Consider the following 24,628-nt stretch of genomic DNA (forward strand, 5'->3'; position numbering starts at 1 on the left):
TGTTTCATACCGATTGTTAAGCCGTTCTTGGCACACTGATTTTGACTACAGATGACTACAGATAACTTCGTTTACCTGATCAGGATATAGGGCTCACGGCGGGTGTAACCGGTCGACAGGGGATGCGTACTCCTCCTATGCACCTGATCCCACCTCTGGTGTGTCCAGGGGCCCGTGTTTGCCCAACTGTCTATTTTGTATTGCTTATAGGAGTCATGAGATTGATAACTGTTCGTTATATTCGCCTTTCATTTACTATTCAAGTAAAATTCTTTATCTCAGAACGGTGTATCAATGAACAGAGAAATAATAATATATGAATACTTATTTCTTTATTACGGTGTCTATGGATACGGCTGTATTTACAACACAAATGAGATGGGTCGCCAGCATGATCAAGGACAGGCCCTAACAAACAACAAAAGCATCATCAAATGCAAATTCAACATCAACATAGAACATATTCTTTTGCAAAGTCAACATTCAAAGTTAAAAAATATGAACATTCACATTTCAAAGGAAAATATAGAGTGTTTCACCCTGGGAGGTGCAGAGGTCAAACATCTCTTGACCTTGACCCTGAAAGGTACAGAAGTCAAGGGTTTGTAAATTAACCCATTTCATCATAAGTTCTGACAGTGGCGCTCGTAAGCGCCACAAGTTTCCTACCTTGAATGGCAGTACTGGCAATCATGGCAGGAAACTCCCCCACATCGGGGATGGGGAAGAGCGGCACTTTGTTACAATGAACCCGTACTCATAGGGACTACTGCGGAAAGTATACAACATTGTGGCATAGTATATCTTTTAGGCCCCCTTGTAGTGTGATTAATAGAACGGAATTCCCTAGTTTGGATAGATAAACCCCATCACTGTGTAAAAATTTGGGTTGTGGTTTGATGTCTGAATATGAAATAACAGCCCCCCCCCCTCCCTTCCGACTTGATTAAATCGCTTGCAAAGGAATTAAGGCGCCGACGTGCTTCCTCCATGTTGAGACTATTTTGGGAATATTTCAATTTATTGCGCGGTAGAAAGCAAGACCATATAATCCTAGCATTGGGAAATTTGTTTTTATAAATGTTGTAACTTTTTTAGTCTGTAACCTCAATTTTCTTATGGATGAATGACCTAAATCGTTCCCACCGCAATGTAATAGAATGGCGCTTGGCTGCGGACCAAATCTTAATTATTTTAAATTATTGATGACCTGCATAAGAGCTAGACTGCTGTAACCTTGCCACCATAAAGATATATTTACACTACCGAGATTCAAACCGCAACTACCAGGCCTAAGTAGAGCTTCTGTTTGTGCCCACTTTAATGTTGAGGAGCCCTCCAACCAAACAATTTGACTCTCTACAAAATAAATTAACTTGAAAATTACAACTTTGGTATACGGATGTATGATTTATAACAGCTAGACCGCCATCTACCACATTACTGAATGGCATCGGATGAAAACCCCTTAATTCCTAGCTCAGTTCACGTCCTAATCCTAAAAGAATGGAGCTTATATCTGCCTGGTAATTGAAGTAGTTTAACTGCTTTGGACAAAATAGCAGTGAGTTGGTATCTAGTCAATGTGGACGAATCGAAATGGCAGAAAAGTGGATCCCAAGTCATTAGGACGAACATTAAGAAAAACATCCATATGATAAAATGGGGATGTCGAGTCTCCTAACCTAGGAATGTTAAGTACTGAACCCTTGCCCACCTGGTCAATCTTAGAATATGTACAATCTAATTAAAATTAGATCCTATCATCCGCTCAACTACTAGCGATAGTAGATGAGTGGATCATAGGATCTAATTTCAATTAGATTGAGAATATGTAATGGTTAAACTTATTGAGCCATTTGCTCTGTCTAGTTTAACATCACCTCTTTGTATAACTCTTGCTGGTGAACTGGGATGGCTAACTAATTCGCCTACCCTGAGCACCCGTGTAAATCTAATGAGAATACAGCGGGAAACAAAGCAGATTCATAAACATTACTACAAATACATGGAAGCACCTGAAATATTCTAGTTAAATATATTTTGTTATTGGACGCCTGCTATCTGGAGTATGCCTCAACCGTTTCATACCTTGCAAAAGTTTAACAACCAAAAATTCAGAAGTAGGATCATAAATTCCTTGCAATTTGCAATGATATGACAAGGCTGCCATGTATGAACGGGTTGTGGAAAGAGCTAAACCCCTCATAGATAAATTTAACATGAATTGAACTATTGAAGCTAAGTTGGATGGCCAATTTGGACTGATTCGGTTTTCTGAACAAAACTTGTAATACGCCTGTGATCTCTGTGTATGTTTTATGATAGTGATTGAAGGTCTAATAATTTGTTGAATTCAAACTTGAGATGAGGTTTGTGAAGGAGGAGGGGATTGTCAATGGAAATGGATCCGCTTCCGGTGCTGCATGACGAAATCTTTCCAACTGCTTGCGAGAAATAGAATCGGCAATGATGTTAAGTTTTGTGGGATTATATTCTGGACGGAATAAAATGTTATACTGCATGCATTTCAAAACAAGGTGTCGAACCAGGGCCATAACCAATTTGGATTTTAAAGACTGCTTATTCAATATTGCTACAAGGGCCTGATTGTCTTTATGAAATATGCTTTTCTTGTTGACAAGCTTATCGGCCCATAAATAGACTGCCAATACGACCGGTATTAGCTCTAAAAATGTCACCTAATTGGTCTTCCCAAAAGGGGGACCAAACAACGTAGCACCATTCATCTTGAAAATAGGCCCCATTACTTAAGTTTAAAGACCCTGAACTATCTGTAAACAACTATAACAAATCATCTAATGTCCATTCCTGGTCTAAGAAGTAAACTTGACCATTGAAGCTGTTAAACAATATTTACCATGTCCAAAGATCTCCGTGCAGGGCTTTTGTAATACGAATATGGTGGTGAAGCTTTGTTACCCCTATTCTTGCATCATATAGCCGCCTCACAAATGCACGACCAGGGAGGATAGCTCAAGTGAAAAAGTTTAACTTTCCGAACAATGACTGTAGGTGTTTCAGAGTTGTTTTTTTCCTGGACATGAAATCCCCAATGATGATAAGTTCAAGCAATTTGGGGCCTGGGATTTTAACCGACATCTGAACTGTATTTTTTAAGCCTAGAAAAGTTAAGCAGGTTGTTGGACCTACTGATTTGTCATCTGTTAGGGCAAACCCAAGTTAATGGCACATATTTTGAAATGTTGACATAATACGTTTACACCCTTGAGCCTTTTGAGCAGCAAAAATAAAATAATCGAGATAGTCATCAACCGAATCAAAGCCGCATTGATTATTTGACGACCAATTTAAATAAAGTGGAAAATTCCTCAAAAATTTTACACAAGATATAGAACACTCCATGAGCAGACATTTATTAATGTAATAGCTATTGTCAAATTCGTAACCCAAAAGATCGAAATCCTCAGGATATATGGGTACAAGTCTAAATGCTGATTTTATGTCACATATAGCAATAAATGCTCCCTTGCCAAAGCGAGCTACATGTATCATTTGGATGACTTGATCAAATGAAGTATATTGAATTGAAGTCTCATTGGGGTCTATGAATGCATTGACACTGCAGTGGTCAGGGAAGGATAAATGAGATATGAGCCTCCATCTTCAATTATCCCCCTTTGGTACCACCCCTATTGGTGAAATAAGAAGATTGGATATAGGCAACTCTTTTTATGGACCGCCAATCCTGCCCAATTCAATTTCCTTACGAAGTTTTTCTTTAAACTCCCAGTGGTAATAATATGCTGTTATCAAATCATCTGATTGTTTTTGTAACATGGGCCCCAAATAATGTAACTGAATTCCCTGGGTAAATCCTAGATACAGTTTGTTTGCCATTGCTCTATTTGGATATTGATCTAGATATTTTTTTAGACTGAAACTCTAATTGACGCCGAAAACTGTAATTTTCCCGGTGAGCGAAAATCGTTGAGGGACTTGTGTCCATTTTATTGCGGGTGATGAACCCAGGGACAGTGCATCATGGCATGCTGCCCATTACATCACGAGCACATGCAAGGTGAAGATAACGAACAGTGATCAATCTCATAACTCCTACAAGCAATACAAAATAGATAGTTGGGCAAACACGGACCCTGGACACACCAGATGTGGGATCAGGTGCCTAGGAGGAGTAAGCATCCCCTGTCGACCGGTCACACCCACCGTGAGCCCCATATCCTGATCAGGTAAACGGAGTTATCCGCAGTCAAAATCAGTGTGCCAAGAACGGCTTAACAATCGGTATGAAACACGTCAGACAGCATTTGACCCAATGCGAGGTTGTATTGACGAACTAGATCGTTATATCGACCATAGAATTTGCGAAATGCTGACTTCAATCGAGACTGTTGAAATCCCTGTACCATCAACTTGTTTGTCAGTAGCTTACCTCGATTTCAAAACTGACTATACCCAGAACAAGCTCTTGCATATCGAATTAATTGAGATATATAAACACCATATGCAGGTGATAATGGAATACTGCTACATAAATGTGGGACGTTGACGATGGCGAAGCTGAAATCATCCCGTTTGTCATACAGTTGAGTTGTTAGTTTGCCGTTAATGTCTACTTTCAATAAAATATCTAAGTATGAAGCAGAAGTGGACGACTCTGTGGTGTCCTTTATTTCGAGCTCAAAGGGATATATCAAATCGACATATGAATGAAAGCTATCATTGTTAATAGACAAAACGTCATCGATATATCTAAAAGTCGAATTGAAGGTCACAATCATATGATTATAAAAACAAGGGAATTTGCAACAAAATCCTTTGAAGTTGAAATCATAAATACTTGGGCGTGTTTCAGATTCAGAATTTGAATTTCCACAAGAAATGGGGTCATATACATAAGCTAAAGTTCCGAGTCGACCCCCCCCCCCCCCCAAAGCTACTGGGAGTATTGGCCTTGCGAAGGCGGTTCTGAATATCATACTCATACCCCCATTTATAACCCCTTCCGGCTCCCATTCTTACTTTTTGAATGTACTTTAGGGGGACAATGGTTTAACAGGGTGTGCCTGCAAGTAGATTGCTGCAGAAATCAACATGGCATCCGTCCATTTTTCTATAGACTCTATACGTTTAGGTGTCGAGTCCCTAGTTACTATTTCCCCGAGGTTGTTCATGACGAGATTCCCGCCCCCCCCCCCCCCGCCCCAACTTTTGGTGGCAATAGATAGACTAAATCAACGTACTGACCCTCAATGATTTTCTGTCGAGTGGCTTGCACAATATGCATACCTATATTGTTAATGGAAGGTGTAGGTGCCGGTAAATCCATTGCCACCTGAGAATTATGTAGGCCTATTGAGGATAATTCAACACTCGGAGGTACATCTGTCATGGCTACCTTAGCCGGGTTCGTAGCTGACGTCTGAAGCTCTCCTTTCTGGCCCGATTCAGCAATAGTGAGTAGTGCAGGACCCTGACTCGGTTTCTCTGTAGGGGGTGGGGGGGGGGGTAAACCGCCGCCTTTGAACTTGCCGACGACTTTGGCTTCGACCTCTGTGACCTTTTTATTTTCCGAATTGGTGGCATACTCATATGCAATGAAAATATGTAATGATCTAATTGCCTTATCAATTATTGTATTAGGAATTTAACCGATTAAGTGGCCTATTTAAATTAAATCATTTAATCAAAATGGCTACCCTCCCCAACACTCGTGACTCAACGGGACTAATGTTTCAATTAAAATTTTATCAACGTCGAGATGGAATTTAGTTAATTTCTTTGTACTACTTTTAAAATTGAAATTAATCAACCAGCAATCAATTATCTTGGATAGAATTTCACAAACTCACCTACTTTTACAGACAAATAACCTTTGATTTCATCATCGACCTGATATAATGCTGTCGGTTTTGGAAAAGGAAGAGGCAGACACAGCGCCGCCGCTTATATATAGAGAGCAAGGGGAAATAATCAGAATGGACTTCGTTGCATTAGACAAACGAGGAATAACTGCGTATTGTACTGTCTTCAATAAAACCATCTAATTCACATGCGAATTAGATGCATGTAATAATAGTTTACGGACTCCACCTCACATATGAAACAATATTAAGGGTGCATGGAGTAACTCTGGAGCAAGTCTTTTGGATTTTATTGTTAAAATTTATTAATTTATGAGAATAGATATGCAGAAATTGTATCTTTTAAATTAAAAAAAAAAATAATGCAAATGTTCCATGGAATTCAAATGAATGATAATGATATATTATGTCACAATAGGTGAATGATACATTGATAATTATTCATTGTCTAGGAGTGTCACCTAAATCTACAATGAAAGAAATTGGCGAATTCTACAAAATATCGTCGTCGATGTCAAATTGAAAGCCACAGTTTTTCTTCTCATTTAGAATATATTGAATAAATTTTGCCTCGTAAGAATATACAAACAGGTGGGTTAACAAAGGAACACAATGGTTACATCAACAGACTGATGGAAGACCTGATCACCAAAGATTACAAAGATATTGTCAATGAGGAACTCCAACATATTTGTTATTTCAACTTCAACGTACTTGTGCGTGAAATCAGATAAGTGTAATTCTTCCCACTGGCGTTGGGTTTATTTTATTCCATTGTTGAATTATTGCCTCAATTATCACTCATTTTTGTCATGCTGTATTTCATTTATTTTTGACATGGAATTCAAATGAATGATATCCATATCATTTATGGAACACGGAAATTTTCATATCTTGTGACCAGTCGTCCCAAATAATTATTTTGATAAAGAATCTATGAAGATGACAACAGTGCTATCAATTCAGCGTTACATATTAAACTGCACATTATAGAATAAATTTATACTAATGAACATAAAAAACTGCAAATTGAATAAACACATGGTTTATTTTACTTGCAGAACAATTCTAGCAATTCAGTGTTACATAATAAACACTGGACATAATAAACTGCACATTACATTATAAACAATAATGATAATTTTCATGTTCACAAAAATTGAAAATCGGTACTGTCTGTGATATTTCTTTGTACTTTTTACTTCTGGGGAAAAGTCTTTCAATTCAGTACACAATTTCTAAAGTGTAGTATGGGTCTGAATAACGTAAGATCAGCAGAAATCTATCACAAGCAATTCTAAGATTTAACAATTCATTTACAATTATTTACAGAAAATATATCAATTGAAAATTACTAATCACATTTCACCAAAAAAAATCGACCACCGAGTTGAATAAAAGCTGTCAGAAATCCAAACTCCAGATGTTAATTGCAATTTTCTAAAGTGCTTGTTACTACAAATTATACTAGATTAATCTTCTATACAATTCCTCTTCTGGAAGATATATAGTGTTAACGCAAACAGGTATTACATAATATTTTTATTCAACTCCGACAAACATCGTTTAAGAGAAAGTTTCAATGTTTTTTTTTATGTTAAATATCAAATGAATCAAACTCAGATAACAAGTAATTCTCTTAAATCACCATATACCACTGGTGCTACCACATTTTTATATAAAGATCTTGTACTAATTTAAACACACTGTAAATGCACGATGTTCGTGCCTGTTCACTTTCAAGATTTCAGGGGATTGTTTTTCAGCTTTGTATGCCATCATATTTCTATAGATGAAATGACTGTTAGCGTGATTATTATAAGTGCATTGTCAATATGTAAATAAAATGATATATCTGCGATAGAACAATGTTATACCTTTACTGAACATGAATAAAAAAAAAAAACATAAGGTGTTCAAGGTGACCAGTAAAAATATGAAATCCCATTCATATTCTGGTATTTTTTGCTTTGTTATTATCATGAATATCTAGTAAACGTTCCGTTAGAACTATTCATCAAATGTTTCACAGTTCTGCACACCATTTCAAGGAGAGCTGTGATTGTTGTTTGCGACTAACAAAGGATATAAAACACGCAAAAACAGAAGTGTAATGAAAGAGATGATCCCAATCACGATAGAGGAAATCGTGAACTTTCTGGCATATTTTGCAAATGTCTCAGCACCTCGCAGATCGTTCATCTCGGCTCTCCGATTGGCCTATATAAAAATGATAGTTATCTTCACAGTACCTACACTGAAGTTAGGTATAGGTGTAACTCTACAAATTGTGATATCATACGTGTAATTTATTTAGTGAAATTAAAAGAGAATACTTTAACGGCGTGCATTTCAAGGACTTGTAAAAAGATATAGTCTAACAAACCTTATCAGCATAGTAGATTGCTATCAGTCCCAATGGCCAAATACAGCATAGACAAGAAAATATTGCAGGGCAAAGCCAGTTGGTTGGTTTCTTTGTATGTGTAGATTCACACCTCCTAGCACTAGGCTGTAGAAAACACAAACATATAGACAATATCATTTGTTATCATACTCCCAAATATTCATACCGCCATTTTTTTCGTCAGCAAAGAATAGCATAGTTTGACTGAAAATTGTCATTCATTAATGCTTGGTTTTTTTCTCTGTTTTAGGCTGGATCCAGTAACTATTTTGTTTTGCAAGAATATCTTGTGTACTTATGTTGTTACTAGTATCCAACCCTGTATCATATGTCAGTTACATTATTGCCACATGATACTATTTGTTGCATTATTGTCAAGTGATAGTATTTGCTGCATTATTTTCACGTGATACTATTTGTTGCATTATTGCCAAGTGATACTATTTGTTGTATTATTGCCACGTGATACTATTTGTTGCATTATTGCCACGTGATACTATTTGTTGTATTATTGCCAAGTGATACTATTTGTTGCATTATTGCCACGTGATACTATTTGTTGCATTATTGCCACATGATACTATTTGTTGCATTATTGCCACGTGATACTATTTGTTGTATTATTGCCAAGTGATACTGTTTGTTGCGTTATAGTCACGTGATACTATTTGTCGCTCACGTGATACTATTTGTTGTATTAGTGCCACGTGATACTATTTGTTGTATTATTGCCAAGTGATACTATTTGTTGCATTATTGCCACGTGATACTATTTGTTGCATTATTGCCACATGATACTATTTGTTGCATTATTGCCACGTGATACTATTTGTTGTATTATTGCCAAGTGATACTGTTTGTTGCATTATTGTCACGTGATACTATTTGTTGTATTATTGTCAAGTGATACTATTTGTTGCATTATTGCCACGTGATACTATTTGTTACATTATTGTCACGTGATACTACATGTATTTGTCGCATTATTGTCACGTGATACTATTTGTTGCATTATTGTCATGTGATACTATTTGTTGAATTACTGCCACGCGATACTATTTGTTGTATTATTGCCAAGTGATACTATTTGTTGCATTATTCCCACGTGATAGTATTTGTTGCATTATTGCCACATGATACTATTTGTTGCATTATTGTCAGGTGATACTATTTGTTGCATTATTGTCACGTGATACTATTGGTTGTATTATTGCCACGTGATACTATTTGTTGCATTATTGTCACGTGATGCTACATGTATTTGTTGCATTATTGTCATGTGATACTATTCGTTGCATTATTGTCACGTGATACTATCTGTTGTATTAGTGCCACGTGATACTATCCGTTGCATTATTGCCACGTGATACTATTTGTTGCATTATTGCCACATGATAGTATTTGTTGCATTATTGCCACATGGTACTATATGGCTCAAACCCATATTGTTCACGGTGGACACCATCATCATCTTTTGTGATAATTGGCCATATCTCGTTCAAAATGTTTTGTTTTAACTTATACCAGAGTAAAACAAAGCTTGGAGACAAAACAGAGAATTGGGTTTATATCCTGGGAAAATGTATTACATTAAGTAAAACTAATTATCATTAATAATGCTTTTAGGGCATTGCATGCATTTTCTTTTCGTGTACATTTGTTTTCTAACACCTCTACGTTATGACAAACGGGATGACCTCACTTCTCTATCGTCAACTTCCCATAGTTATGTATATGCATATGGTTGTGATTCGAAACGCGAGAACATATTCTGCGTATGATCAATTTTTAAATCGAAGCAAGCACCTGACAAATAAGTTTATGTCACAGGGGTTTTATCAGTCTCATTTGATTTCAGCATTTTGCAAATTCTTTGTCGTTGTAAAGATCTTATTTGGCAACACAACCTGTTGTTAAATTGATTGCTGTCTGACGTGTTTTAAACCAATTGCTAATTCGTTCTTTACACACTGATTTTCACTACGGTAACTCCATTTAACTGATCAAGATAAAAGGTTCAAGGCGGGTGTGATCGGTTAACAGGGAATGCTTACTATGCCTAGCCACCTGATCTCACCTCTGATGTTTGCAGTGGTCCTCTTAATGTTGTGCTCTTTATGGGATTGATGAGATTGATGACTGTTCGTTATCTTCACTTTTCATTCAATGAAAGTGTAATATTCAGATCACGTGATTTAATTAATCAACCTTTCCCACACATTGCCAAGATTGCTTTGATATCGGGATCTTAATTGCGTTTTTGTCCATGTTTTCGGCGTGTGGTAGTATTTTAGTGGTTTTTATTCTGCTATATCTATATATGTCATAAATATTATTTCAGATATTAGAAAAGTGTGCATTTGTGCATTAACCATCAAAAAAATTCTCTATACTAGCGGAAGAAAGAAAATGTGCATTATTTAATACATGAAAAAATAATGAGAAATAACAATGAACAAATTTTATTTTTTGTAATACTGTTAACAAATGTATTCGTTACAACATTTCATAATCCAATAATGTTAACGTCGAATAACGTCAATTTCAGCACACTCGAAAGATTGGAACATGAATTAACAAAGTTAATAACGAGTGTGACTACCATTTGCATTCACGCATGCTTGACAACGGCGCCTCATTAATGCCACTAAAGTGTTCAGAAATGCTTTAGGAATGTTGTTTCCAGATGTTGGTTAAAGTCTGGCCTAAATCAGCCAATGTCACTCGATGATTTGGTAAACGCCGTAGACGTCGTTCCATTTTATCCCCCAGACGTGCTCGATCGGCGATAAATCGAGGGAAACAGCTGGCCAAGGCAAGACATCGACATTCTGTTGAACAAAAAGTCCCTGACTACACGTGCAATATATGGCCTTGCGTTGCCTTGCTGCAGAGTGATGTGATTTTGCTCTCTCCGTATGAAGGGTATCAGATGGCGCTAAATAATTTCGTCTCGATAGCGTACGCCGGTGAGATTTCCATTGACAATTTGTAGAGGGGTCCTTCCACGTGCTGTTATTCCACCCTACACCATAACGCTATCCCCACCAAATTGTCAACGTTGCACAACACAAGCGTCCTGGTACCGCTCCCCAACGCGACGATACTCTCTACAACGGCCGTGACGGCTATCCAAATGAAATCTGGATTCATCAGTGAACAGAATATTGGACCAGACCTGTAATCTGAATCGTAGGTGTCGTATGCACCACGCTAGTCTAGCGATACGATGACGTTGAAGCAGTATTGGGCGCACCGCGCACCGCTGGACGTCTTGGTCTGATGTTGTGCTCGCGCAGACGATTACACCAAGGTCTTGAACTGATTGGTCGAAGTCCATGAATGCTACGAGCAGTCAACCTTGCTGTTCTGGAAACGATTTCTCAGGTGCACAAGTCTACTGTGTTTGTTCTGACGACGCGATGTCACACGAGAACGCCCAGAATGTGATCGATCCCGAGTGTTACCAGATTGTTGGAAACGTCTCCATAATGACTGGATGGTGTTCCGATGAACTCCAAAGTGTCCTGATACGATATTTTGTGCCATTCCAGCTTGAAGCATCCCAACAGCACAATTACGTTGGTTTTCGCTGAGTCGTGGCATGACAGAAAGGTCAATTTTGTCAAAACTAAAGTGCTTTTCTTAACGAATAGTGTCCAAACAAACCTTTTACACTTCTTACTCCAAACAGTATTGGCCAGTAAAATTCGTGCGTACGAACACTTCAATAAACAACATGTGTTCACTAACCATGTAAAAGTCCGTGCATCTGAGTCGGGTACTATCCGATATTTTTCCAAAACATCACCTTTATTGATTCTTTTTAGATTTTATAAATATAAACAATAAATATAGAAAAATGATTCTAAATTTTATAATGCACAGTTTCTTAAATATATATATATATATATATATATATATATATATATATATATATATAAAGCACTAAAAATAACCAATGACACGAACTTCATTGAACTAGCTAATGCATTTCATGCTTCCATTAAGTTCATTGTCGATATTTCCGCATCCAGTAACGTAAATGTCGAAATCAGTCTCCACACCAAACCCACGCACTCCCATGTATATGCCATGCCTTCAAGCTGCCACCCTCCCATACGTTCAAAGGAGTACCAAAAGGTTTAGCCACCAGAGTCCGTCGTATCTGCTCCACCCCTGCACTTTATCATGAACAAAGCATCCATCTGAAAACCCACCTCTGCAAGAGAGACTATGAAGCCCCAAAAGTGCAAGCACCTATTGATGAGATGTCGAAACACGACGGACAATCTCTACTACAATATCAAGGCAAATCGGTTGGTGACAGCGTCCCAATGGTTACTAAGTATCACCCTGTCTTGAAAGACCTAATCAAAATTCTGAAGAAGCATATTCTCATTCTTCACATTAACCCAAGAATGGCGGATGTCTTCAAAGAACCACCCATGGCTGCCTTCAGACGTCCGCAAAATATGTACGGCATGGTGGTGCGAACCAAATTGGAGAATAATTCTTTGCCCAATGGGGGCTTTAAAACATGTTCTGATAGCAGATGGCTATTGTGCAAACACAGCGCGAACACAGACAGTTTTAAGAGCCATGTCACCGGCCGATGCTACCAAATTCTTGGGGACACATTCTGTCGCACGGACAACTCCATTTATCTCATAAGATGTAAGGTCTGTGACCAACAATACGTAGGTGAAACTGGAGACCTACGTAGAAGGATCAATAACCATCGGTCTACCATTAAAATCAAAAGGGTCAAAGAACCCGTTGCCGAACATTTCAATCTCACAGGACACAAATGGGAAGATATGACATGACAGTAGTAGTTATTGACCATAATATTTACTGGACCGATATGGAGAGAAAAAAAAGAAGAAATTCTGGATGCATAGATTGAGGTCATTCCGCCCCAATGGCATGAACAAACCCAATTACTTCACCAGAATGAATGTGGCCTACCTTCCCCTAGTTATAACTCAGTGTTGTTTTGTTGAGGTTACACTTTCTCTTTTGCCGTCTACTTGTCACGACATCATCATTAGCAGTCAAAAAACGTTTTTCTTTTTTTTTAATTTACCTATTCATTATTATTTATAATATCCTTACTTAGTCCCCATAATTATTTATTTTTTCCCCACATTTTTACTATACTCTATTGCCAGATTGGATATTTTTATCGATTTAATCTTTTCATATTACTTTATAATTTTTATAATATATCTTATTTTCCGTCACAGTTCAAAACTAGTTATACAGCGTTACACCTCCAGGTTCGAAATACTCAATATAAGCCGTCATTAGGTAGCAGGGAACAGTTTCGCAACTTTCTTTTTTAAAAAAAATGGAAATACCCCATATCTGAATTGATATTATATGTGTAAAAATGTAGAGAACAATTTTAGGATACATGTCAAATGTAGCTGGGTGCTTAATAAAAATGTTGATATACAACATGTAGGTGTTACCATATAGATGGGTGCAAATACGAAACTAAAACACGTGGTCAGTTGCTGAAGAAATTCCAGTGAAAACATGCATTGTCCAGCAAAAGGTATGTAGCTGAGAGGGAAGGTGGATGGCCTCATATGAAAGCTAGAGTTTTAAGAAGGGTAGACAGGGTTCTTGATTGCACAGTATCTAAATCCCCACGCTTGGTACTGTGATGGTGTGGGGGTGGTGCGGATTAGCCCAAAATGAGAGAAAATCAAAGAAAAAAGGGGCACCTGCCCATAACATGTTCTGTGCACCAGCACCAGTATGTATAGATTACATGTAATTTATGGTCATAATTTATTAACTACACCAATATGAAATACAAGTATTGACATAAAAGGGAAATATGATTTTTCATTAGTCTGTCATAATCGGACTTTGATATATACCTCCTACCCACATGTTTCAGAACCAAAAGAACAGTCTCCTGCCACCTTAGAACGAGTTAAACAGTATAATGATTAGTTAACTCGTTCTTTGTTTTTGACTTGATCCAGCATAGGACTGATTAGTTCAGTTCAGTTGATGCTCGATTAAAACAGACTTTTCTATTGCCACATTTTACACTCGATAATTTTAATATGTAGACGTTTTGTTTGTTATCAGTTTTTGTAGTTTAGTTGTAGTTTTAGTTTCTTTTTCTAATTAGTTTTCTTTTCTATATAAATATTCAATCGTCCTGAGGAAGGGACAAGTTGTCCCGAAAATTGGACAATTTACTGATGTTCGTGTCGTTGGTTATCTTAGTGCTTTTTGTATCGTTTTTTCCTTTTTCCTTTGACCTCGTATCTACAAATATTTATATATATCTATCTATCTATCTATCTATCTATCTATCTATCTATCTATATATATATATATATATATATATATATATTCCCATTCATTAAATATATACAGCAATTCAATGACAATAATAGAACTGGAATGTTATAACTAAACTGGGGTTTTTTTTCCCCATATAATACCCAACACCTTTTTGTCTCTCAGTTTCGTTTTACGCTGATCGTAGTCATGATAAAACAGTTTGAACGAGATACCGTCATTCATTGAAATAGTAGTAAATAACATTAGCTCGAACGGAAAAGTATGGCAAGGAAGTTATACAAAATGAGGATAATTTGAAATACATTGTGTTAAATAGAGTTATCGAACAAAGCACGACTTCATTACTCAGGCTATCTATTCAAATATGCTTGAATGAACTTTGTAATACATACAAAAGAACAAATAAAATACTGTGTAAAATGCCAACAGTTTTATCTAAAATACTTCCTTTTATGCAGGAAATTGGGTGCAGTTAATTCAAAGAATTCAAATGACAGGATTTGACCCAACAATTGGTTGTATTGGCAAACTATTTCAGTTTGCCAATACAACCAATTATTGGGTCAAATCCTACCTGACGTATTTCTAAACTCCTACAAGTAATACAAAATATAGAGCCGGACAAACACGGCCCCTGGACACATCAGAGGTGGGATATGGTGCCTAGAAAGAGTAAGCATCCCCCGTTGACCGGTCACACCCACCGCGAGCCCCATATCTTGGTCAGGTAAAAGGAATTATCCGTAGTTAAAATCACTGTGTCAAGAACGGTCTAACAATCAGTATGAAATACGTTAATCTCGGTTGAGATTCGACTGGCTAAATATTTGGACTGACGTCTTCACCGAATATCGGAGCAGTCCTTCATAATTCATCTTCATAATTATGTTTGACATTGACAATCTTGTCCCATAACGTATGATACAATGCCATTGACAATATTATCCCATAACGTATGATACAATGCCATTGACAATCTTATCCCATAACGTATGATACAATGTCATTGACAATCTTATCCCATAACGTATGATACAATGTCATTGACAATCTTATCCCATAACGTATGATACAATGCCATTGACAATATTATCCCATAACGTATGATACAATGCCATTGACAATCTTATCCCATAACGTATGATACAATGTCATTGACAATCTTATCCCATAACGTATGATACAATGCCATTGACAATATTATCCCATAACGTATGATACAATGCCATTGACAATCTTATCCCATAACGTATGATACAATGTCATTGACAATCTTATCCCATAACGTATGATACAATGCCATTGACAATCTTGTTCCATAACGTATGATACAATGTCATTGACAATCTTATCCCATAACGTATGATACAATGCCATTGACAATCTTATCCCATAACGTATGATACAATGCCATTGACAATCTTGTTCCATAACGTATGGTACAATATACTAAGTAAAACCAAAAACCACACTGACTTCAAATATTTGTTTTATATATTCTGGTCAGATCCAAATAACCAAAACCATTTCAAGCAGATGTTTTTAAATCGGAAAAGCTTTTTGTGTGAAATTATCATCGAAACATTTTGGTGCAAAGACGCAATTTAATTCATCATAGGGACAAGATAATCTTCACAAGCGTTTCATGGATATTCTATTGCACATTGGATATAAACCTGTTTAGAATTAAAGCAAATATGGTGTCATTATAGTACTGTTTTTTTTACCCTGTGCATCAATCTACTTACGTATGGTTGGTACCCTGTTGGACCGCTATGGTGAGCAGTATCTACTTGGATATATTCCGCGTTGTATTCTGCACAAGTTATCAAAAAATCAATCATCAGTATTAATTATTTATGTACATGCATTTTATTGATACTGGCATTATATGAAAAGAAAGTTTGCGTTTAAAAGAAAGTGCATACATGTATCATTTTCACCTTTTACACACTAAGAAATTCTTTATAAAAATACAAGTCTCTTCAGAAGTCTATAAAATGAGAAAAAAATCAACAAAGCTTGAAAAGGAAAAGACTTACGAATGGGTGTGCTCATGGTTCTTCAAATGTCGAAACACTCGCTGCAATAAAGCGGGACGATTTAAATATACGTTGTACACACAATTACTTCCTCGTGATAATTGTTTCCTCTGGTTTTACCCTTAAAATGTCACCCAACAATTTGTTACACGACAGATTCGGAAGTCATTTTAGAGAGAATTTTGTTGAATAATCATCTTTCAAAAGTAAATAAGTAACAAATCAATGTAGTGATTAATTTCTAAATCCTCAAGTATGAGCAAAATTAAGACCAATTGATGGTTTGGGTAAACACATGATTTATTTTAGTTACAAAACAAATCTAGCAATTCAGCGTTACATAATAAACAATGGACATAATAAACTGCACATTACATAATAAACAATAAAGAACATAATTAACTGTAAAACACTGTATATAGTGAAAACATTCTCTAATGCTTTTTTAAACGATCGTTTTAACATAATATGCGATCTCTGTTCTTTAACCTTTTTGTGTCTTATTCGCAAAAAAAAAAAAAAAACCCAAACCCAATGTAACAATAATTCAAATACGCATTTAGTGATACATAATACAAGTCCCATCATTTTCTTTATAGAATTTATTTAGATGATACGGTCAAAGCGCGTATGTATGAACTCAGTACAAAGGTTATCGAGCGTCCAAACGTCAGGAAACTGCAACTTCAGGAAAACTGCCAGAATGATGGAACCGACCCGAACAGAAAGAAACCTGCATGCTTCTGTCAAATATATTTTGGCACAAACACGATTGCAGTACATGTAATTGGCAAAGGCCCAACATATCAAGAATGTACATGAGTTTACTCAGTAATATGAATTACTGTAAACAATACACAGGTATGATTATATATATAATACATAAACATACATTTATATATGCATATATATTCTAGATCTATGTTTGCAAAGCATTTCTAGATAACATACATTTGTTGATAAATATTTTTTTTTAGTACTTTTGGTGAATAACTATTAAAACAGAGTTTGACTTTTGAAAATTAGATATATCTGATCTTTGAGAAAAATATAACAAGTTTCTTTCAAAAAATTCTCTATGCTGGTTGTATTTTTGACAGTTGGATAGAAAATGAAATTTATCTTCAATTGCCCCAGTATTATATATATTACAAAATCGTTCATATTATCGTATGGTGTGTCTTCTCTTTTCTATGGCAAGGTTATGTGCGCATTCTGCTATTGACCGACCTTTCTGCTTTTTGAATGAGTAGATCACTGTATGCACAGCGTTTATAGTTATCAAAGATAACACGATAAAATTCTAGTTCTGGTGAATTATCAATTTTTGCAGATTCTTCTGGTAAACATGATCTGTTATCCTTTGTTTTATCCTTCCCAGAAATGGTTTTATTGAACTTTCTTGTTTAGTTATGAATGAGAATCCTAAATTGTTGATAATGGAGAAAACATTTTTTGTCCAAGAATTTGTGTGGACTGTTGCTTTATAGATATTATTCAGAAGTAATAAGGTGGTTCCAACATTTTATGCTTGAGAGATGCGACAAAATGTGCCTGTCATTTAAGGCATAGAAAGATTGATTGATTGATTCAATATTGTTTAACGTCCCTCTCAAGAATATTTCACTCATATGGATACTTCACCACTGCCGGTGAAGGGCTGCAAAATTTCGTCCTATGCTCGGCATGTATGGCCTTTGAGCAGGGAGTGATCTTTATCATGCCACACCTGCTGTGACACAGGACCTCGGTTTTTGCGGTCTCATCCGAACGACCGCCCCATTTAGTCACTTTCTACGACAAGCAAGGGGTACTGAGGACCTATTCTAACCCGGATCCCCACGGGAACGGCATAGAAAGAAGTAAACATGTACCGATATGTTTGAGGTACTGAGATACTAGTAACCATCCATCTGGCAGATGACGTCCTTTTCTGGAAGTTCCTGCAACAAATACCTTGCAGTGAGTCTATGAACCAGTAGTTATTTGACAATTGACAGTCACACACACGCACGCACACACACACACCACACACACGCACGCACGCACACACACGCACGCACACACACACACACACACACACACACGTCATGCTATGTTCGCCCGCTGTGTACTTGCGAATTTATGACATGAATAGGCAATTTCATGCAAAAGGGGGAATGACGAGATGGCCCCTCTGGAACGGATTACGCATTTTTACGAGAGGCGAATGGGATGACAGTTGTATTTTTTTTTAAATAAAATCCGGTTTATGCAACCACGAGCTGCTGTGTCCGGTGTTGCTAAAACGCGGAACCGGTGTAATAATAATAAGAGGAGGTCGGCGTTTTTAAAAATCAAAAGGCTTATCAACGAGGTAAGCCGAAATTACAGAGAGGGCAGAAAGACATGTTCAGAATCCTTCGTTTCATATCCCTCACGCAAATACATAAGTATTACAAAATTATTATGTCTAATTCATTATGAAAATATTAAGCAAGCGTCTGTAGGTGACACCCTCTTTTCCCGGCTTTATCTTTTTCTGACACCACCACCCACCCACCCTTTTTCTCCCACCGATCGTGACAGTATGTTCTAAATAAAAATTGCAACACATATAACGATAAAAACTTGAATTGTAAATCAACCTGTCAAATTTTATTACTTTTTTCTCCCTGCTACCATAAGAGACGATTTCTTGAACCTAACCAATGAATGAGAACTCACCTACCCACCCACCCCACAAAAAATGAAAAATATAAATAGTTTTCTCAACATTTATCACCAAACTATAAAATTTAAAGATAATATTGAACTTGAATTTGATAGTTCTACACCTCGTATGATGTATATTATATGTATCGCATCAAACTCACCTACCCACTCACCCCACAAAAAAATGAAAAATATAAATAGTTTTCTCAACATTTATCACCAAACTATAAAATTTAAAGATAATATTGAACTTGAATTTGATAGTTCTACACCTTGTATGATGTATATGATATGTATCGCATCAAATTTTAAAGCGACATATACCGTCTGGTGTGTATTAAAGGTTTGCCTCATTTGGGATCAACCTATGTAAAGTGAGAGTTCGTACATATACCGGTACCAGTGCCGTAGCTACACAGTAGCACTGTATGCACGTGCTTACAAATATTTTCGTTAAATTTTTATTACATATTACGAAAAAAGTCCTCAGCTTCTCAGATCCCCTGCTTACATATATTTCAAACTTAGCTACGCCACTGGGTACCCTGCGGATTAGTGTTGAACCGGAAGAAATACAGCGGAAAGAAAACGATTCAAACAGAATCAATGTATACTAGTAAGTTTAAGTTTATGACGCTAGTAAGAGTAATTAAAAGATTTATATGAAATAGCTAAAAGGCTAACAGATAATTTATGTTTGAATTCAAATAAAAAGCCATTTCATTATTAATCTAAATAATAAGATATCAATAGTAAGATTAGAATTAGACTGGTAGAAGTTCTCACCTATTGAATATTGGAGTGCAGTGGTCACTCACTCTCTGTTAGTTAAGAAATAACCAATCAATCACAAGATATTCAACTTGTTGACTTAATAAGATCACGAATCATCGTTGTTTTATACATAGCACACTCCCTGTATGACCGTATTACTGAATGCAAAATGTATCTTTCATAAAGTCCATGAACAATGTACATATAAGTATACACTGCTTTATGTGTAAATGCATGTACGTTAAAAAGATGGTTTGCCACGGAAGGGGGGGGGGGGTATAAACCCTGTGTGTTCTCTCCATTTTCTAACCTCTGCCTCTACATGTAACATGTCTGTCAATGCCGAAATTACAAGATTCGTGTAAATCGCTTTGAAAACGTTTATACAAACACTTAGCTTAACCAATTTATGGTGCATAATTGTTTTACCACTTGTAAACAAATTCCTAAAATTTTGATTTTGATCAAAATGAAACTTATTTTTCCGATTTTTGATGTTATCTTACATGTAGCTACATTAATTATTTCCGTTCCGTTTTTCGTCCTCGCGGCGTTCGATAACGACATGGAACGAACGAGTGTCGTGTGACAGACCTCCTTCCGGATCATGTCAACGAGTTTTCTGAAAGCATAACCTGGAATACAAACCGAAATAATGTTGATACAAAAAGAGTACGTGTTAGCGTTATTAATTCATTGGTTAATCTGATTGATTGATATAGATAGAAAGAAATGTTTACGTTCTTAGGTTGCCTTGACATTTAGATATAGAGGAAGGGAATGGAATGAATTATTTTACTGCAAATATACCAAGAGAATGAGAGAGAGAGAGAGAGAGAGAGAGAGAGAGATTGTGAGAGCGCCACCATTGATATTTTTTCCTGGCAAAGGGACAACCAAATGATATAGATGAAAAGAACGAAGTAAGAGAAAAAGAGAGAAGTCTGATAATTATTGTGCAGCAGGCGAGATGCCTGTTAAGCACTTCCTTCGTAGTTTTTAAGCATATACCTCAAACATCCGCATCCAAATGGTATCTTTAGAAATGTTTTGTGGTTTTAGTATGGACCTAAACATGTTGAATGTGGATTTACTGGAAAGACACACATACATACATACCTACTCACAAACACAATGATTAATACATGTACATACAAGACTTTGGTTTTCCCCGCACACTATGTAACAGCCGCAGCCCGGTATGTTACAATTTCTTACATTACGTAGCACGAATGGTGGCGCTATGTAACAAACAAGTTGTTGCATAGGGTCGAGCTACGGTATGCAACAGATTTTTACTAACCCTCTCGTTGTTCAATACTGTATCAAACCGTGTCGTTGTTACATACCGTGCTGTATCAAACCGTCTCTTTGTTACATACTGTAACGTAAATCAAACTGTCTCGTTGCTACGTACCGTGACGTATCAAATGATGACCTTATTCAACGCCTCGTTGTTACATACCGTAATGTATCAAACCGTCTCGTTGTTACATGCCGTGCCGTATATCAAACTGTTTCGTTGCTACACACCGTGCTGGGTCAAATGATGGCTTTATTTTTGCGCTGATACAATGATGTATTTATTCACGAGGCATTACTTTAGCGAATCATATTCTATTGCTAATGTTCTCGTGAATAAAATGCTAGTCATTGGACGGATTAAAGATAAGAAAGAGTCATTAGATACATAGATGCTTGGGTGGTTGTATAATATTTAACGTCCCGCTCGAGAATTTTTCACTCATATGGGGACGTCACCATTGCCAGTGAAGGGCTGCAACATTTAGGTCTATGCTCGGCGCTTAAGGCCTTTGAGTATGGGGGATCTTTATCGTGCCACACCTGCTGTGACCGGGGGCCTCGGTTTTTGCGGTCTCGTCTAATCGCCTCTTACGACAAGCAAGGGGTTCTGTAATGTCGGTTGAGATTCGGCCCGGCTGGATATTTAGACTGACGCCTTCACCAAATCTCAGTGCAGTCCTTCATAATTCATGTCTGGAAATTTCCATTGAATTTCAGTTGGTTTTAGCAATTAATGTGCACCTAGGAGACATTGCTTCGTATAAGTTATTTGACGCTGCACTATTTATGCTGCACTATTTATTCATGCTGCATTATTTACCGTTTAGGTATGTAAATTCCATAGTAACAAGAAATGTTTGTAAAACATATGTGCCCCCATGGTGCAAAATTTAAAAAGGTTATACACATGCATTATTTAATTGATAGTAGTGCGAAACCAGTTTTAAGATATTGAGCAGACAATATATTCCTATGTCCAGAGTGGATTGACCAATTGACCTAAAAATCAATAGGGGTCACTTACTCCTTATGCTTTACCAGTGTTACCAAGTTTGGTGGCAATCAAGCAAATTATCATTAAAGACAACATATTACTGTGTCCAGTTTAGCCATTGACCTTTGAGCATATGAACCCAAATTTTATGAGGAACATCTACTTCTTCTAATGCACCAGTGTTTCACATTTGATGTCTGTCAAGCAAAGGGTTCTCAAGATATTGATTGGACAGCATTTTCCTATGCCCAGTTTGACCCTTGACAATGTGATCTCAAAATTAATAGGAGTAATTTTCTCTTGAAGATGTATCAGTGTAATTAGTTTAATGTCTGTCAATCAAAGTGTTCTCTAGACATTGAGCGGTCTGTATATTCCTAATGTCCAGTTTGACCTTTGATCATGTGACCTCAAAATCAATAGGGGTCATCTACTCCTCACAGTGTATCAGTGTACCAAGTTTAGTGTCTGTAAAGGAAAGGTTTCTCAAGACATTGAGCGGACAGTATCTTCTTATGTCCAGAGTGCATTGACCCCTGACCTTTGACCTGAAAATCAATAGGGGTCCTCTTCTACTCATTACCAGCCAACATATGAATTTCTTCTTCTTTGAGAGGGGGGGGGGCGTAAAAACTATCATGAAATTTTTCCGTTCAAATGCTTACTTCCATGGCGCAATATCTTATCTCCTAAAATTGAAGAGTTCATATAGTCTGTTTTATTAAATTACTGATATACAAGTATCTCCACATACCTATTGTATATCGCTAAATTAAAAACAGACTACATGTATATGAACTCTTCATTTTTGGGAGATAAAATATTACGCCATGGAAGTCAGCCTTTGAACCGAATATTTAGTGATAATTTTTATCGTGGAATTCATTTACCTAAACGGTAAGTAAAGCAGCATTGATAAATATAAAGAGTTGATTTAATAGTCAAATAACTTATATGAAGCGAGCGGCAATGTCACCTAGCTGAACAAAAATTGCTAGAACCGACTGAAGTTGAATGTAAATTTCCAATCATGATTTATGAAGGACGGCACCAAGATTGATAGATAGAAACTTATGGGGAATAGCCATAAGATAGATTATAGTCATTAGATAGAAGATGATGGGGAATAGTCATTAGATAGATAGAAGATGATGGGGAATAGTCATTAGATAGATAGATAGATAGATAGAAGATGTTGAGGGAATTGTAATTAGATAGAAAAAGATGTTGGGGGAATAGTCATTAGATAGACAGAAGCTGCTAGGGAATAGTCATTAAATAGATGGAAGATGATGGGAAATAGTCATTAGATAGATAGAAGATAGAAGATGATGGGGGAATAGTCATTAGATAGATAGAAGATGTTGGGGGAATAGTCATTAGATAGATAGAAGATGTTGGGGGAATAGTCATTAGATAGACAGAAGCTGCTAGGGAATAGTCATTAAATAGATGGAAGATGATGGGAAATAGTCATTAGATAGATAGAAGATGATGGGGGAATAGTCATTAGATAGATAGATGTTGAGAGAATAGTAATTAGATAGACAGAAGATAATGTGGGAATAGTCATTAGATAGATATATGTTGAGGGAATAGTCATTAGATAGACAGAATATGATGGGGGAATAGTCATTAGATAGATAGAAGATGATGGGGGAATAGTCATTAGATAGATAGATGTTGAGGGAATAGTCATTAGATAGATAGAAGATGATGGGGGAATAGTCATTAGATAGAAGATGATGGGGGAATAGTCATTAGATAGACAGAATATGATGGGGGAATAGTCATTAGATAGATAGAAGATGATGGGGGAATAGTCATTAGATAGATAGAAGATGTTGGGGGAATAGTCATTAGATAGACAGAAGCTGCTAGGGAATAGTCATTAAATAGATGGAAGATGATGGGAAATAGTCATTAGATAGATAGAAGATGATGGGGGAATAGTCATTAGATAGATAGATGTTGAGAGAATAGTAATTAGATAGACAGAAGATAATGTGGGAATAGTCATTAGATAGATATATGTTGAGGGAATAGTCATTAGATAGACAGAATATGATGGGGGAATAGTCATTAGATAGATAGAAGATGATGGGGGAATAGTCATTAGATAGATAGATGTTGAGGGAATAGTCATTAGATAGATAGAAGATGATGGGGGAATAGTCATTAGATAGAAGAAGATGGGGGAATAGTCATTAGA

General features: G+C 36.6%; 1 protein-coding gene across 3 annotated transcripts; it reads right to left on the reverse strand.

Moving 5' to 3' along the window:
• Positions 1-245: 245 nt before the first annotated feature.
• Positions 246-16,893, reverse strand: LOC125646873 (trafficking regulator of GLUT4 1-like). Of its 3 annotated transcripts, XR_008800703.1 has the most exons (5): positions 16,650-16,893; positions 16,356-16,423; positions 8,254-8,379; positions 1,267-1,359; positions 246-408 (listed from the first exon to the last, which is right to left on the reverse strand). XR_008800703.1 is itself a non-coding variant. In XM_056157132.1 (4 exons), exons 1-4 carry the CDS (start codon positions 16,663-16,665, stop codon positions 1,321-1,323), a joined length of 249 nt encoding a protein of 82 aa, XP_056013107.1. In that variant the 5' UTR covers positions 16,666-16,832; the 3' UTR covers positions 246-1,320. The 3 variants fall into 3 exon arrangements, 2 of the variants coding, with proteins under 2 accessions (XP_056013107.1, XP_048729424.1); XM_056157132.1 differs by having other exon boundaries at positions 246-1,359; positions 16,650-16,832; XM_048873467.2 differs by lacking the exons at positions 246-408; positions 1,267-1,359 and adding an exon at positions 6,897-8,087 and having other exon boundaries at positions 16,650-16,770.
• Between the last annotated feature and the right edge of the window lie 7,735 nt (positions 16,894-24,628).

This window comes from Ostrea edulis, chromosome 1 (assembly GCF_947568905.1).
Source record: "Ostrea edulis chromosome 1, xbOstEdul1.1, whole genome shotgun sequence".
NCBI lineage: Eukaryota > Metazoa > Mollusca > Bivalvia > Ostreida > Ostreidae > Ostrea > Ostrea edulis.